We start from the raw sequence: 15,259 nt of genomic DNA, 5'->3' as shown, positions 1-15,259 counted from the left end.
TTGAATTCCTAGGGTTAATTGCACATTTGAAAATACATTAAAAAGAATTTTGCACAGAAGAATTTTGTCTGGAGGAACTAATTTCTTTATAAAACGAATCTTTAAGAAGAAAATTTGCAATATGCCATGGCTTAATTTATCAAAATTCTAAAGGAGTGACACTTAAAAACCATTTCCATGTTAATTTCTGTTAGTACAGAAATGACAGGAACAAAACTGTTGTTATTGTAGAGGTTTTTCAGAAGGAAATTATTTTTTTACTAATGTCTTTAGATGCCTTTAGTGAGACAGAAAAGCTCCTGAATAATAGGTTGTGGTTATAAAAAAGGTAAGAATTAAATGACTCCATCAGAACACATCACTGTGTTACACTCAAGTACATGCACTGCTTGTGCTGCTGTGCCAACAGCATTCCTTTCTTGCTTTAGTATTTATAATTGATGCAGTGAAGGATTTATTCGTGTATAAATTATTCTTGTGCATTAAAATAATACTTTAAGACCAATATCCCCTGTGGTAAAGTATAATAATAAGCAACACCAAGAGTTTTAACACAAGTAAAAACAGCAAGTTTTTTTTCTGTATTGAACCCATTTTTACTAATTTATGATAAAAAAGCCATCCTTTTGCCTTTCTTTTTGTTGACAAGCACAAAAAGTGCTCATTTTAAGCTGTCTGATTTTGGGTTTGCCCACATAATGCATATGGTGCTTTCAATTTATTTTCAAAGGATCCAGATAATTTAATTTAAACAAACCACATCCCCTTGGTTCACCACATAGCACCAATCAATTCCTGGGGTCAGGAGTACTGTGCAAAACAGAAAGACTCTTTTTAGTTTAACAAAGTCCAGCCAAAGGTGGTTAAAAGTAAGGCTCTAAGTCTTTCTTATGACCTGAAGAAACGTCAATACTCAAAAATCTGAAAAATTCTGATTTAAGTGCTTACAGGTTTCATATTTTAACATCTGAGCTTGATGAGATTCAGAACCATAACCAAACTTTAATCCTTAACATCCCAATCACAATTAGCTTCTGTTTTCCAGATTCCTGAGTTGGTGGTTTTTGATTCCTCTCAGTCAGTAAAGTCTGGAGCATGCAGGTGTGGATGTGAAATTCTCTGTGTGACCTGTGCCCCCAGAGGAGCAGGGAAGCTCGGGAGGTTTCCCGGCCAGCCAAGCCCCAGCCCTGCAGGAACATCCACTTCTCTCTCAGCCTCCCCAGAGTGTTCAAACACCCCTCAAGCTGAGCATCTGTTTTCCTGGACAGAAATAAGGAATTTCAGTGCTGTGGAAGCACTTGCCTTCAGGAAGGCTGCAAGAAGTTTTTACCCCCAGCCATCCCCACGGTGCTTGACACTCAAAAGGTTTTCTACATCAAACTTGAGAGAGAACATTGGAACAAAATGGTTTTGTCCCACTAGAAGGTGGTGAGGAGGTGTCAGTGGTGGATACAGGAACAGGCCAATGCTGCTTAGATTCTGTCTTGTTTGGATTTTAAAATGTGCATATCTTAGCAACAAAAAATAAAATTTAAAGCTTTGTAACACATAACTGGAGAATCTTGGCTATATGAAAATATGATAGGAAAGCATTGGGTTTTTTATTTTTTAATATTTGAAATTATTTTATTAACTAATTATTAATTCCTATAGGAAATAAAAAAGTACCAGATACACACTACACAATTCATAGTGTAAAGATTGGAAGAGCAGTAGAAATTGGTAGACTGTTGGAATATAAAAGTACTGGCTACAAAAAACTTGTCTGGTTTACAAAATAACAGCATAATCCCTAAAACCAGCTCCCAGAGGAGGAAAGAAATGTTAGAAATACAAACACATTCCTAAATAAAATTTAAAATAAACAACACAAACCCCCCATAAGTTGTCAAAAAATCCCACCAAAAACCCAAACCACAGCTACTCGATGGCACTTGATTACAAAAATATTGTGAGTTTCTGAGAAATATATATTTAAATTATATATGCTATATATAAAACATTGCACAGAATGCAGTATATTCCAAAATTACTGTATTTGAAATTGTTGTTTTATGGAGTTAAACTTACCTTCTTTAAAAATTAAAAATGTATGAATAAAATACTGATTTGTCTCCAGTAACAGCAGTTCATGTAGGGCTTCTGATGGTTCTGTGCACTATCATAATTCTGCCAGCACAGACACACAACGTCTTCCTAATGGCACTTGATCTCTAATGTATGTTTTGTACATTTCTAGGCCCTTTAAATGTGATGTTATCTTTTGCAATAAAATGAGATATTTTTATTAGGTTTCAGGAGTCAATTAATAATAAACAATGTTTAGACTGCCAAGGAAGGGAACATCTGTTCAGGAAAAGAAAAATGAATGGAAAACTTAACAGGCATGTCGTGGAATCATTCTGCAGCATTTCCAGGAAGAGCAAGGATGTCAATTTGAATACCAAACAAAAAAGCTGTAGCTTTTAGCTAGACCATGAGTATATTTGAACATATCAAATTCTCAAACCATGGCAGCCCTGCAAACAGTTCCTGTGGTCTTTATCTGCTCTAGAGTAGCTTTGCTTAACAGAGTTCACAGATTCCTTCTGGGTAAAGTTTTTATTTGTACAATGTTATATATAAACACCGTCTAAAAACATCTCTAGATGTTTTAGCATAGCTACACTTACTTCATCATGTTAAACTGATATTAGGAGCAAAACCAAGTTTGGAAGTCCTAAAGGAAACCTTTAAGGTGCATGTGGTGGATTTATGATATTTCTATTTACCTAACCAGGCCAAGACTGAAAACCAAGTATTTCTGTGTTCTACGTGGTTTAGAAATTTGGCTTCTGTAATTTCTGTAGGAGGACTTCACTGCATGACAATGACCTTTATCTAAAAGTCTAACTCTCATTAAATATTCAAGGTAAAGCTTGAATAGCTAGTTTCAAACAATAAACTTGTCCCTCTTCATGGAAGTGTAGATGCACTTCTACAACTGCAAACAGTCAAGGTTTTGTGGGGTTTTAAGAGTGAAAACAACGAAGAAGCTGTTAAAGCCTTCAGCTGCTAAAACACCACACTGAAGGCAAGAATGGCATTTAACTAAGTCTACCCTGCAGTAGCTGCAGAGAGCCAAATTACCTTTCCACCACCACCTCCTTCTCCTGGGGAGATTATTTCTTTATGAGCCTGACTTTTCTCAGTAATTACATGAGCACAGCTCCCAGCAGGCACTTACCAGCTAAGCCCAAGGCAGAACCTCGCTTTCCCTTTCCCTTCAACTGGCATCACAGCATGAAAAGATCCAGGCAACTGTAAACCCAGATCTCTGCCAACAAGCAAGAAGAGTGTGAGAAGAACTCCTGAATATGAAAACTAACCTGCTTATCCCTGTCAGAAAGCAAAAAAAAAAAACCAAAACCTCTCAGGTAAACCAAATCCAGTTACCTGTCAGGTGCAAGGCATTCAAACTTTCAAGAAATTACAGGTGCTGTAAATTGTCACCATTGTTCTTATCAGTATAAATCAGGGTTTGCATTATTTTCCACAGCATTTTCAAGTTACAGTAAATGACACTACAGAAGTTCATAAAAACATTTGCAATAGTCACAAATACACTAACGGATTTAAAATCTAAAGAACGGCCTCCTGGCAGTGATAGATTTAGCCCCATTTGCAATGCCACTTGTACCTGTATAACCTCAGCTACGCAGGCCGGTTGCAGAAACTCCACATGTCCCACCTGTCCTTGCAGAATTCCCCACAATTTCAGCAACTTGAATTCATCTAAGCATTCTCCAGGACATAATTCTTGACTATTTGCTTAATTTTGAAAAGATCAAGCATTCAGGATTTCACAGCAAGATTGACTCAAAAGTGCTAAAGCAAACCTGAAAATTAACTTGGTGAACTAAAGTAGCACACAGAGGATGGAAAAAGCTTTTGCCAGTTCTTTCTGAATACAAAGGACTTTTGCTCAGTAAAAACAATGTATTTGCATGTGAAAGGCTATTCTGTTAAGAAGTGCTGCTTCAGCTGTAGAAAATGTAGCAATTTATTGGAAAACCCCTCTGAAAAACCTCTAAAATGCCCAATACACACATATGCAGAGGTGCTCGTGAACAAAACTTGAAGCAAGAGAATGGCATTTCAAATTGCACACTGAATTTGTTATTTTCAGGTTAAAACAGCTGAAGAAATTACAGTAGATGGGAGGAAGAAAAAAAGAAACAGATTTTCCAAGCCATTTCAATTTACTGTAACCAGCTTGTTTCCTAATGGATCTTTTATGCAGGATTAAAACAGCTTCATTGTACTTTTTCATGTGCTGTTTATGGTGTCCAGAAGTACTCCTTAACAGGCTGGTTAGGTCATGCACAACACTCATATCATGCTGTCCTTGTACAGAAAACATTTCCAACTCTCTAGAGACCCCCAGTAAGGGTCACTGGTCTTCGTTTCAAACCATTTCCTCCTGTGCTCGTGGGTTCCACATGAACAGCAACAGCCTGGAGTTCAGATAAACAGCTACAGAGATGTCTCAAACCTGCAGATGTACCACCAGGGAGTTCAAAGCACCCATTGGCAAATATTTCCTCTGAGGAACTCAATTAGTCTCCTCAATTATTAGGAGCCTAATCGTTAGGAGGCACACATGCTCTGGCTGGCAATGATCTAAAACTGTTATTTTCCAACAGAAGCAAACAGGGAAACACAGGACATTTTAAAAGGCACACAATGTGCCTCTTGTGGCCAAAATCATCAAGCTATGATTTTGTAGAATAAAATAAATCTCCAGAGACAAGCCATTAAAAACCATCTTGCCATAAGTGAACAGACTGAAGGGCAAGCTCCAAATTCCCAAAGAATTCCTTTCATTCTCACAAATAGTCTAAATCCAGAGGAGTGCTCAGGAGATGTGTACTTAAATCTGAATAAATTGCAGAATCTGTCCTCAAATATAACTCTTAAATCATGGAACCTCCACAAAAAAAATCTCTGGTGAGTGTTCAGCACATGCCCAGATATTTTTTCAGTCTTACTCATACAATTTCAATTTAGATTAGTAGAAATACTCCTTTCAATGTCTTAAACTATGTCCTTTATGTAGGAAAAGTAAAACTTTCTTCTTTTTTGCAGAAAGAAACTTCCTATTTATCATTTGTTCTCTTAAAGAACATTCAGATCTTACAACTACACAAGACTGTGACTACACTGTCACAGCTGAATAAAAAAAAAAAAAGCTTGAGACTTTTTAAATTAAAAAAAATCATTCATAAGGAATTGATAATATATTCAAAAATATATTCACAATATGCTATATTTTTTCAATAATTCACAAATGCTATATTTGCATTTTTTCCAGGATAACTATAAAATGAGTTTCAAAGCACTGAAAATGCATTAAAATATTACTCACAATTAATGGATCTCGTCCCATTGTAATAACAGTTCTGTTCACTGTGCGTAGTAACTGCACCATTATTTCTTGAATGTGGTGATAAGTTGAAGCCTGCAAATGAAAAAATCAGAGTTTTGATATTAAAATCATATCTCTTTGAGAAGTAAGAAGAAACCAATTATTTTGATTTTGACAGTTCAAGTTGTACAGTATAACAGCCTTATTGAAAGAGCAACACTAATTCTTCTTGCTCACACTACTCCTTAGTTCCAGCAATTTCAGTGGAATACTTGTGTCCAGTTTCAGACCAATTTCAACCCAATCTACTCCACAACTGTTTCTTTTTCAAACAGTCACTTCCCATCTCTCACTCAAAGGACTCCTGTTCTCCCCCTAACTGAGCAGTTGGTAGCTTAACCCTGGTACAGTTAACTTAAAGCAAATTCTCTCCCAGCTCCCCACGTCTGTCAGTGCTCTCAGGGCAGGCTGGTGCTCAGGAATGTCACAAATAAATAGCTGGCAGTCACAAATACACAGTTATTAAAGGAGAAAGCTGTCTTCATTTACCTGAGCTGCTCTGAGAGGGCACAAACTGGATGCGGTTGGCCCCAGTTCTGCTCTTGTAAGCTGAAGGACATTTGATTATTTGTTCTAAAACCCTGAGCAAATGGGAATGACATTCTCTTCACCAGTTTCACTGACTTTAATCTGATCACTCAACAACTTGGGAAAACAGCATGCAACAAGAAAGAAAAAGCCTAAGCAGGTTTCTAGTAGAAAAGGATATTTAGCTTACACCAAGACCCTTATTTAATGTCAGATACAGCATGGAAAGAGCACCACAATCACAGAAGCCATGGTGAGCTCTTAATAATGTTTTAGGTGTCTGAGCCCCAGTGCTATCCCAGGAAAAACTGCTTCAGGTCCTGTTTTCCTCTGAGTCAGCCAAGGTCTTCTCCTTTTTCTTTCTCCTACTCTGATTGCTCTGGATCAGGCCACACACCCCGAAACAGGGATGTTCCTCACCCTGGCAATTTACCCACCATTACCATTTAGTGCTCCTGGATCCTCTGACTGTTGCAGCACATGTCACAGTTGAGATGGCCATGATTCACAGAGTGTCACCCTACAATTTCAGAAGGCTTCAACCCACACAGAGTAATATCAGATCACATCAGAAGGCTTCGAGTGTCTGCTCTTCTTGTTCCTCAGCCCAGCCTTTTACCCCTCCTGCTCACGCCCTGCCCCTGTGTGCCCTCTGCTCCCTTTGGTGGTTGCTCAGTGCCCCTGGGCACTCCATGGCTCATTGCTGTCAGTGCTGCTCACCTGCTGCTCACAGCTGTGCCACTGGGGATGGGGCTGGGCCAGCCCCTCCCAATCACACAAACTGTGTGCCTGCGTTTGACAATGACACACTTAAGCTGAAGTGATCTCCTCTCCTGTCACAGCATTTCAGAAGTTGTTATATTCTATAAATGAACAATGCAGTCACAGAATAATTTGTGTTTGGTGTTTCTTTCTTTAAAATTTCACTTTCTCTGGTACAGTCCAATGTTTATAACATAAACTATGCTTGAGAGTGGCTTCACTGAAGACACATTTGTTGTTCTTATAATATTGTGTACCACTGTAATTTAAAAAAATATTGTCAACAGCCAAGACTGATAAACTATGTAGGAGAACTTAGTAGAGGGATGTAATTTGTTCATTAGTTTCCCTTTTTTTTAAATTCAAAGATGAGGGCTCATATAATGTGAGTTCACTTCCACATTTCAGTATGTGCTATACCGTAATTAGTAACAGTTCAGAACATTGCATAATAAGTTTTAACATTTAGCCCTGACTCCATCATTAAAGATGAGCTCTATTCTTAATTCCCAAGCAGCACATAACAAACCCTTCCTGGAAAGACTATTACATATGCTCAAGCACACAAAGGTTATTTTCTGCTAGACCTTTGAATTTTCAGAGAAACATTAGCAAATGAAATAAAATGGTTTCTCTATGAAACTAAGACTTCATTTCTTCTTGCTAATCTAAGAAACAATTAGGCATTCAATACCAACACTGAGAAATTAACAAAAATTGTTTTCACACATTGTCAATACATGAGATTTTAGCTTTTATCTTACACCTTGTAGCTTCAGAAGATAGTCTAACAACTAACTGCAACATATTCTTTTTCAGATCATACTTCTCTTCACAAGGATGACATGGGAAAACCCACCATCATTTGGCTTCAATCTACTGATTAAGCATAAGATTTTTTAGGAGCTAAATTAACTACTTTTATCATATATAAATGTTCCCTTGGAAAATATTAATTGCATTATTCCATTTAATTAAATACAATGATCAAAAATGTTTGTCTTCCCTGTTGTTCCAAGGCATGGAACAACCAGAGCTCAGTCTCTGTAAGCAGGTCAGCAGCAGGGAGTGTTCTCACAGAACTCAAACACCTTCAGGCTCCTTCTTGGGCTGGATGGCACAGATTAGTTAATGGGAAATCCAAACCAAACAAAATTTCACTCTCTTTCAAAAATATCTGTGCAGGGTAAAAGCAGATAGTGTTTGATTTAGCTTTTATCTTCTATTTAAACTACTACAGGACTGGGACAGGAAAAGCAATTCTGTTGTTTCAGAGTCAACCCTGCACTTCAGATTCTGATTCATTTATTTGGGCAGTGGCAAACAGGGACTGACTGAATGGCTGCATGGGAATTACATTACACAACCTGTACTTGAGATACCCACTGGGAAACACTTCTGTCAATTCACTGCAGCTGTCCCTGCTCCGTGCCCTCCCAAACTCTCACCCAGCTCTGCCCTCCTCCCTGGCATGGGGCTCAGTGAGAAACACAGGAGGCCTTGGCACTGTGCACTGTTCAGCAATAACTAAAATTTCATTGCTGCATTATCAACACTGCTCTGGTCACAAACCTAAACCATGGCACTGTGTGGGCAGCCACAGAGGAAATGAGCTCTGCACCAACCAGATCCTGTGTGCTCCCTCTCTGGTGCACCCAGTTGTGTAACTTGTGTTCCTTCTTTGACACACACACAAATAAAGGCACGTATAAAAGGATAACTGTTTCTTTTTTAAACCATAACTCATAATCCTGCATTGTTCTGGCTGAAAAGTCAGAAGACCTTAAGGTAATTGGCCCTGAAAAAACATGCAGAATTCCTGACTACATTCCTTTGAAATTCTCTTTTGCTAAAGTTTTAAGATCCACCATAAGTTAGGGAAATTCTTAAAAATTTCTTTACAATTCTAAAATGCTTCCAGGCCTGTTTGCTAAACAGCTTAAAATGCAACTGCTACCAATTACTGATAATGCACAGAACAGGAAAAGATTCTTCGTCTCCCTTGCACTTACAGTCTTAACCAAGATTTCACTGTAGATTCCAAGAGAAGGCATTTATCATTACATTTAATTTTGTAAGCACTATAAATAAAAAATTGTTCTGATTCAGGAAATATTAAAACATAGCATATATGTCAGATTAGAGACAAAGTCACCTCCTGAAGGACTGCCAGACTGCATGAAGCAAAGTGTTGTAAAGAGGAAAAAGGGAAGTGGTTTTAATTAAAACAGAAACAAAAAAATCACCGATTTCACCATGACCTTCATCAATGACTTACTTGCAGTTCTAAGATTTAACTGCATTTCACAGGTGATTGAAGTACAATCTCAAGCTACAATGCTAATTTCAGACATGATTAAATCAAAACAATGCCATTTATGTTCAAAAGTTGTTTGCTGGAGAGGAATCTTAAAATCAAACCTAGGCATCTCACTGAGATACCCAACAGTGACTGTCTAGTCATAAAAATAAACATACAAAACCAGCATAAAGCAGAGATTTTAACAACATGCTGGCTACCTGCAGAACCCAGCAGTGAGGCAGCAGCTGAAGAAAACAGCATTTGAACACAAGGATCTGATGATTCCCATGTTCCCACTCACTAAACAATGTGAGGCACAACAGTAAAGAAGAGCTGGTAATATCAAAATATCCTTTCCTTTGACAAAGAGAACAGATTATTCAAAAATTCTGTAACTACTTCAAAGATAACCTCACAGTATAATTTTTCACCACATGAAACAGAACAACTACTGCTGTTTTTCCTTCCCTGTCCTTTGTGTGCCTTCTATTTCTGGTGACTTTCACAGACTAAATGCAATGCAGAAATATCAAAGTTAAATTTCCAAAAAGTTTTGAATACTAGTCTGAAACAAGGTTTCTCTACTGAGATGGAAAAAACAGAAGAAATAGGGACAAGACACGGGTGTTATTAATATTGTAACGTGGTTCTGCTACTAAAGGTTGAAGCTTTCTCCTCCAGCAGGTCAAACCATCCATTTTCTTAGAAGGAGGCTAAGAAATGGTAGGGAATGAATTGTTGGATAGAAAACTGCATTCATCTTAGGGTTAAAGTGTAATCCCAGCTGAAATAATTTGGTCAATTCCCAAACCAACTGTCTGTATCTGGATTCCACTGAATAAAGGCATCCTGAAGGACACTGCCCAAACAATAACTTAGCCATGTATGAATTCTTTCATTTGCCTACAGGTTACAAAGTATTTTCTGCTGCAAGGCAAATACAGCCTTGAAACGAGAGCTCTCACTTTAGCTGGAAAACAAACATGTGTGTTACACTCCAGAGAAATCTGTAGTGGCTCTTGAAGAGAACTGACTGTGTGATCCTTGGATGCTGCTGTGTTCCCTTCCTTTGCTCCTTTTTCCTCCTTCAGATAAGTCATCTTAATAGAAGATTTTCAGTACTGAAGCAGGATCAGTGTTTGGTTAAAAAAAAAGAGATAATAATCCATGGATTCCTCTGTCAAGCAAGGAAAAAGCTACATATTTGCTGTTGTGGTGACAAAGCCCAGTGTTACAGTTAATGACACATGATTAATAGATTCTAAAATCCATATTTTCTCTGACCAGCAGTTGTACTGCCAGAGGCAGGCCAGGGTATGGACCTTCTGCAACAGAAGCATCTGGTCCTTTTGTTGATATCCCAACTATTCTACAATATTTCTTAGGAATATGATGCCTCTAAAGGGCTCAGCATGTCCTGATACCACTGCTGGACTTACCCTTACCCCCAGGGACTTTTCTCCTTATATCAGAAATGCATCAGTAGTCACTGCAAGCACTATCTGTAGATTATGGTCACCCAAACATCTCACAGAGAATCTCCAGTTTGCCTTCCTTGAAAGAAACTATTGCAGAAATGCCATTTCTGTTGAACAAATTTCAGTATCTTTTCTTAATGTATATGTTTTAAATTCTCAGCAATTCTGCTGTTCTGCATAATGTTCTCACTCACACAAAGATGAGCTGCAAAACCATATTTTCAGTAGGTTTTAATGAGTCTTTTACATGTCAGCAACTGCTGCTATGGACAGCAACTGTTAAATTCAAAAATAAACTTCATTTATGTGGTACACACAGAGAAAGTATTGCTCCATCTTGCCTTACAACTGTGTTTTACCTTTTAAAGGATGCAGTAACAAAGCTGGTTACTTTGCATTATAGTCTTATGAGATGATAGCTTCAATTTTTGCCCTATCATGGTTTCACCATTTATCTTAAGAATTACATTTCAAATTTCAATGCTCCAATATTTCTTTTGTATCCCCTTGGATCAGTCCCTCCTGAACTGCTTAAGTCTAAACCAATGAGGCAAATAGCTCATAATACACATGGAAAGATTGCCCTGTGCAAACTGAAAAGCCTCAGCAGTATCAAACATTTTTATGAAATCAAGATATATGCTGTAAGATTTTATTTACTAGGAAATGATCCAGGGAGCAACAGTGAAAAACTCCTAAAATGACAGCTTGCCTTAATCCAAAGTCTGCAAATTTTGAAGACATGTATCAGAAAACTATAGTTAAGGAAAAATCAGCACATATTCACAGGTTAGGAAATTACAGCTTTCTTAAAGCAATTAATTATGATGTTTTCTCAGAATAAATCCCTCAAATTATTGAGAAGGTTCACTGAATAACCTACTGCTCATTAAAAAGTGAGCGACTAAAAAGTCAATTGAACATTCTCTCAAATGAGGAAAAAAAAAAGAACCACCCAGATGAAAATTTTAGTGTTCCAAAATGTCAGAAATCTGATAAAGGAAGTACAGTCTCCAAGTGAAATACAGTCAAGAGTGATCTGTTTTACTCAGACATTACTGAAAGCAGAAACCACACCCTACAACACTGGTACAGTGAAAAGCATTTGTTTCAGAAACTACAGGGGTTTTTAAAAAGGAGCAAGATGAAATTTGAAATTTATTCTGTATAATTAAAATAATTACAGAATAATTGAAAAGTTGTGGTTGGAAGGGACCTTGCATGTAGTCCAACACCTGCAGTGAGCAAAGACATCTTCAGCTGAATGAGGTTACCCAGAAATCAGTTTTCATCTTCAATACCTCAACTGCCCTTTGGTTTGAGTTTATGAAAAGTAGGAGAAAAGTTCAATTTGCCACAGACTTGTACTAAATATTTGAAAGAGATTAATCATCATCAATAATTTACTTCCTAATCAGCTCAGGCTTTCTACAGACTTGGGCTCTACATCATCATCAATACTTACAGGGTCTTGACAGCTCAGAACCTCCAGGATGCTATTAAGTAATTCAACACAGTACTTCCTCTCCTGCACCTGGAGCTCCTTCTGTACCAGTAATTCCTTCAGCTCTTTCGTAATCACAGGAAGCAGAATGTCCCTGCATTCTGGAAGAAAGCAAATTGTCTTAACTACAAATATAAATGAAATAATATGTGCAAAGAAACCCTGCCCAAACAGTGAAACACAATATGCTTTAACAGCCACAGTCCCAACATGGAATTGTTGATTTTCCAGTCATGCCGCAGGAATATTCCAAACTTTTGTGGTATTTTCATAAGTCAATAGTATTTTCATATATATCAAACCCAAAAGTTCCTGATAAAAATAATTTTCTTCAGTTAAATTCTGAAGGCCGTTCAGCTTATATCAAACACTTGGGGACAAATTACTCACATAAAAAGCATCTTGAAATTAATTAAGTAATGGAGGATTTTAATGTAAGAAAATTACTGTATTTATTAACTTATTTCTGAAAATAAGACTCAAGCAGCAGAACAAAACTATGTGCATAATTTTTGAATGTTTCTTCTGAAGGCACATAAAAGAATGCAAAGAAAAGACTCTTATGAAGGGCCTATCAAACCTGTGATAGTGAGAGCTGTGCATACATTCATCTTTATTTAAATTTAAGGGAGCTGACACAAATATGAAGTCACATTCCAATCTCACACATACACTGACTTTTTGAGAGGGAGGTGCTTATAGGAAATGTCAGGAGTACAAAATACACACATGTGAAATAACTGTAATGACAGCAATATCTATCCAGGAATAAAAAAACATATACTTTTTTAAAAGAATGATTTAGAGCACCTGGACACACAGTGCACTCCCTGATAAAAAAGGACAGGCTGAGATATGGTGAAACTTTATAATATGTGATTTAAAACAAGCCAGGGGCTCAGAATCCCCCCACAATAAGGGCATTAGTACAGGAAGACAGAAGGGTGAGAGAAGGAAGAAAAGAAACAGACAAAGAGAGAGAAGAGAGAAAGAAAGAGAGAGAAAAAGGGAAAGAGGGAAAGGAATGGAAAGTAGATTGTAAGTGTCTGAATTTTGCAGATGAAGCAACAAAAGGAGTCTCTGCAGATTATTCTTATTTGAAGTAACAGCTCCACGCTACATGAAGCCAAGAGCTTTTAATCATGTCTGGAGAGCAGCATAATTTCTTGCCTCAGAAAGTATCTCTTCTCTTGGTAACTATTTCTATAACACTTATTGCAAGCTACAAGACAAATCTAACCCACAAACTCACCAGTAAGACAGCAGTTAAAGAACACATATCAACACAAGACCTGTTTGAGCATAAAAATGAATTTCACAGAGCTTACAGTCCCTTTATGTGCCCAATTCTGCACAGACACGCTGCCTGCACTCCCTGCAGGCCCAGACTCCCCTCTGCAGCAGAACCCAAAGGGCTGCTCTCACAGAACACAGAGTGGAGCCCAGCAGCAGGGGATACCAACCCTCCTCAAGCACTTCTGGCTGGGTTTGTGTTCATGGACACAGAGAGCCTCCACCAGTCAGGACTGGCAGCTTCGTGGTCACCAACTGCAGACAGCAAATGTTAACAGTTTTCTGAAATTGAGATGTAATTCAGAACCTAGCAAACACTTTCTTGATTTGTTCATATGAACTACGTCTAACTAATTGTGACTGCAACAAATGCAGTGCTATTAGCTGAAGCCAAAACTAAACCAAAGAAACACCATTAGCAACAAAAAAAGTTACATGCAATACTTAAAAACTTACTGAAATGTGATAGGACCTTTTAAATAAAGGGTTTATACTTTCAGTCAAATAAGTGCAGGTTATAAAAGAGATTATTAGCTCACTACTCTTGAAGAAGCTAGCAAACAAACTTAAGCTCTGTTTTTACTGTTACCTGTGGAAACTGTCCTTCAACAGTCTAAGGTTATCCAGGTAGGGAAACATTTCCTAGTTTGACCGGTTCAGAATTTATTCATTCACATTCTGACCACTCCAAAAATGTTTAACCTATATTTTGGATATAGCACTTTTTGCTAACCAAGTTCCATTTAGTGGTGCTTAGTAGAGGGACTATAAGGGTAAGAGTCTTACTGAAAGATGGCACAGGTTTAACGGATTTTAAAGTGGATCAGATGAAATAAAAAAATGGAATCACAAGCCAAGCAAGCAGTTCAGTCTGGATGCAAGGAAAAGCCTCTCCCTCCCATGGACAGCCAAGCAGCAGAACTAACAGGTTGCACAGTCTGTCCTGGAACAACCTGCTCTGACCTCAGAGCTGACCTCATGCTGAGCTGGAGGCTGGACTGGACACATTCCCAGATTCCTTCCAAGTATTCTTCAACTATTCTAGGATCCTTGATTGTCAAAACTCCTAATCAGAGGTAGTGTGGCAGTAGCATGGTGTGCTGCAAATGACCAGTTTATAATAAAAACTGACAGAAATTTAGGAACAAAGTTAAATACATGTCTGTACACATAAATAATGACATTTTTGGGGCTTGGAATTTTTTTTTATCTGTGGATTCAAACATCGAAGTGTCCTATATCAGAAGAAATATTATCAAACTCATTATTCTAAAGACAGATAGGTGAAACCCATTTCTTGTCATTTTAATCACTAGAACTTGCACAGCATCTGTAGTGAGGCATAAAAATTGTTTCACATATATTTAACCTGTATGGAAATACACATATAATAAAATTTCTCTTTTCTGGTCTCCACTCTGCTCCATCCCTGTGTTCCTTTCCAGATTCTCTGACTGTGTGCAGGATATGCTGAAGGAATGATTCAGCACCAGCTAAACCCCACATTTCTCTATAGTATTGTGGATCCCATACACCAAGCAAAGCCTTGGCAGCAAAACTCACCTGCATCCCTCTCCCTACCTGAACTCTGCAGTTACAGCAGAGTTCTATCCATGGCAACACTTTGTGCTACAAGTTCTCTGCTCTCAACCTGCTCTGTATAAATTACACTTTCAATAAGGATCCATAACTTACTCTAACAATCTGCAACAGACACAGTAACAGCTACAACTAATTCAACACGAAAATGAACATATTTAGACAAACACATTCAACCTGTAACTAATCTGCAATAACACATAGAAATACAGATTTCAAATCAGCAGCATGTGAGAAATTCAGCTGGCAACCCTTTCCCCACAACTACTGTTGTTAAAAATAATGCCTTGGAAACCCTTGCACTTCAAAAGGCATCAGTAGGGAGT

At 37.8% G+C, this 15,259-nt stretch overlaps 1 protein-coding gene across 1 annotated transcript in view; it reads right to left on the bottom strand.

The window, feature by feature from the left end:
* Positions 1-15,259, bottom strand: part of DOCK2 (dedicator of cytokinesis 2) — a 157,534-nt gene that overhangs the window by 90,116 nt on the left and 52,159 nt on the right. The window contains exons 26-27 of the mRNA XM_041397569.1: positions 12,003-12,142; positions 5,408-5,500 (exon numbers count right to left, since the gene is read on the bottom strand). Of these exons, the coding sequence (XP_041253503.1) occupies positions 5,408-5,500; positions 12,003-12,142 (233 nt within the window). The remainder of the gene's footprint in view (positions 1-5,407; positions 5,501-12,002; positions 12,143-15,259) is intronic.

Source organism: Onychostruthus taczanowskii, unplaced genomic scaffold (genome assembly GCF_017590055.1).
Source record: "Onychostruthus taczanowskii isolate IOZ18803 unplaced genomic scaffold, ASM1759005v1 scaffold14, whole genome shotgun sequence".
In the NCBI taxonomy this organism is placed as follows: domain Eukaryota; kingdom Metazoa; phylum Chordata; class Aves; order Passeriformes; family Passeridae; genus Onychostruthus; species Onychostruthus taczanowskii.
Note: the sequence above shows the minus strand (reverse complement) of the source record. Positions and strands in the feature narration are given on the sequence as shown.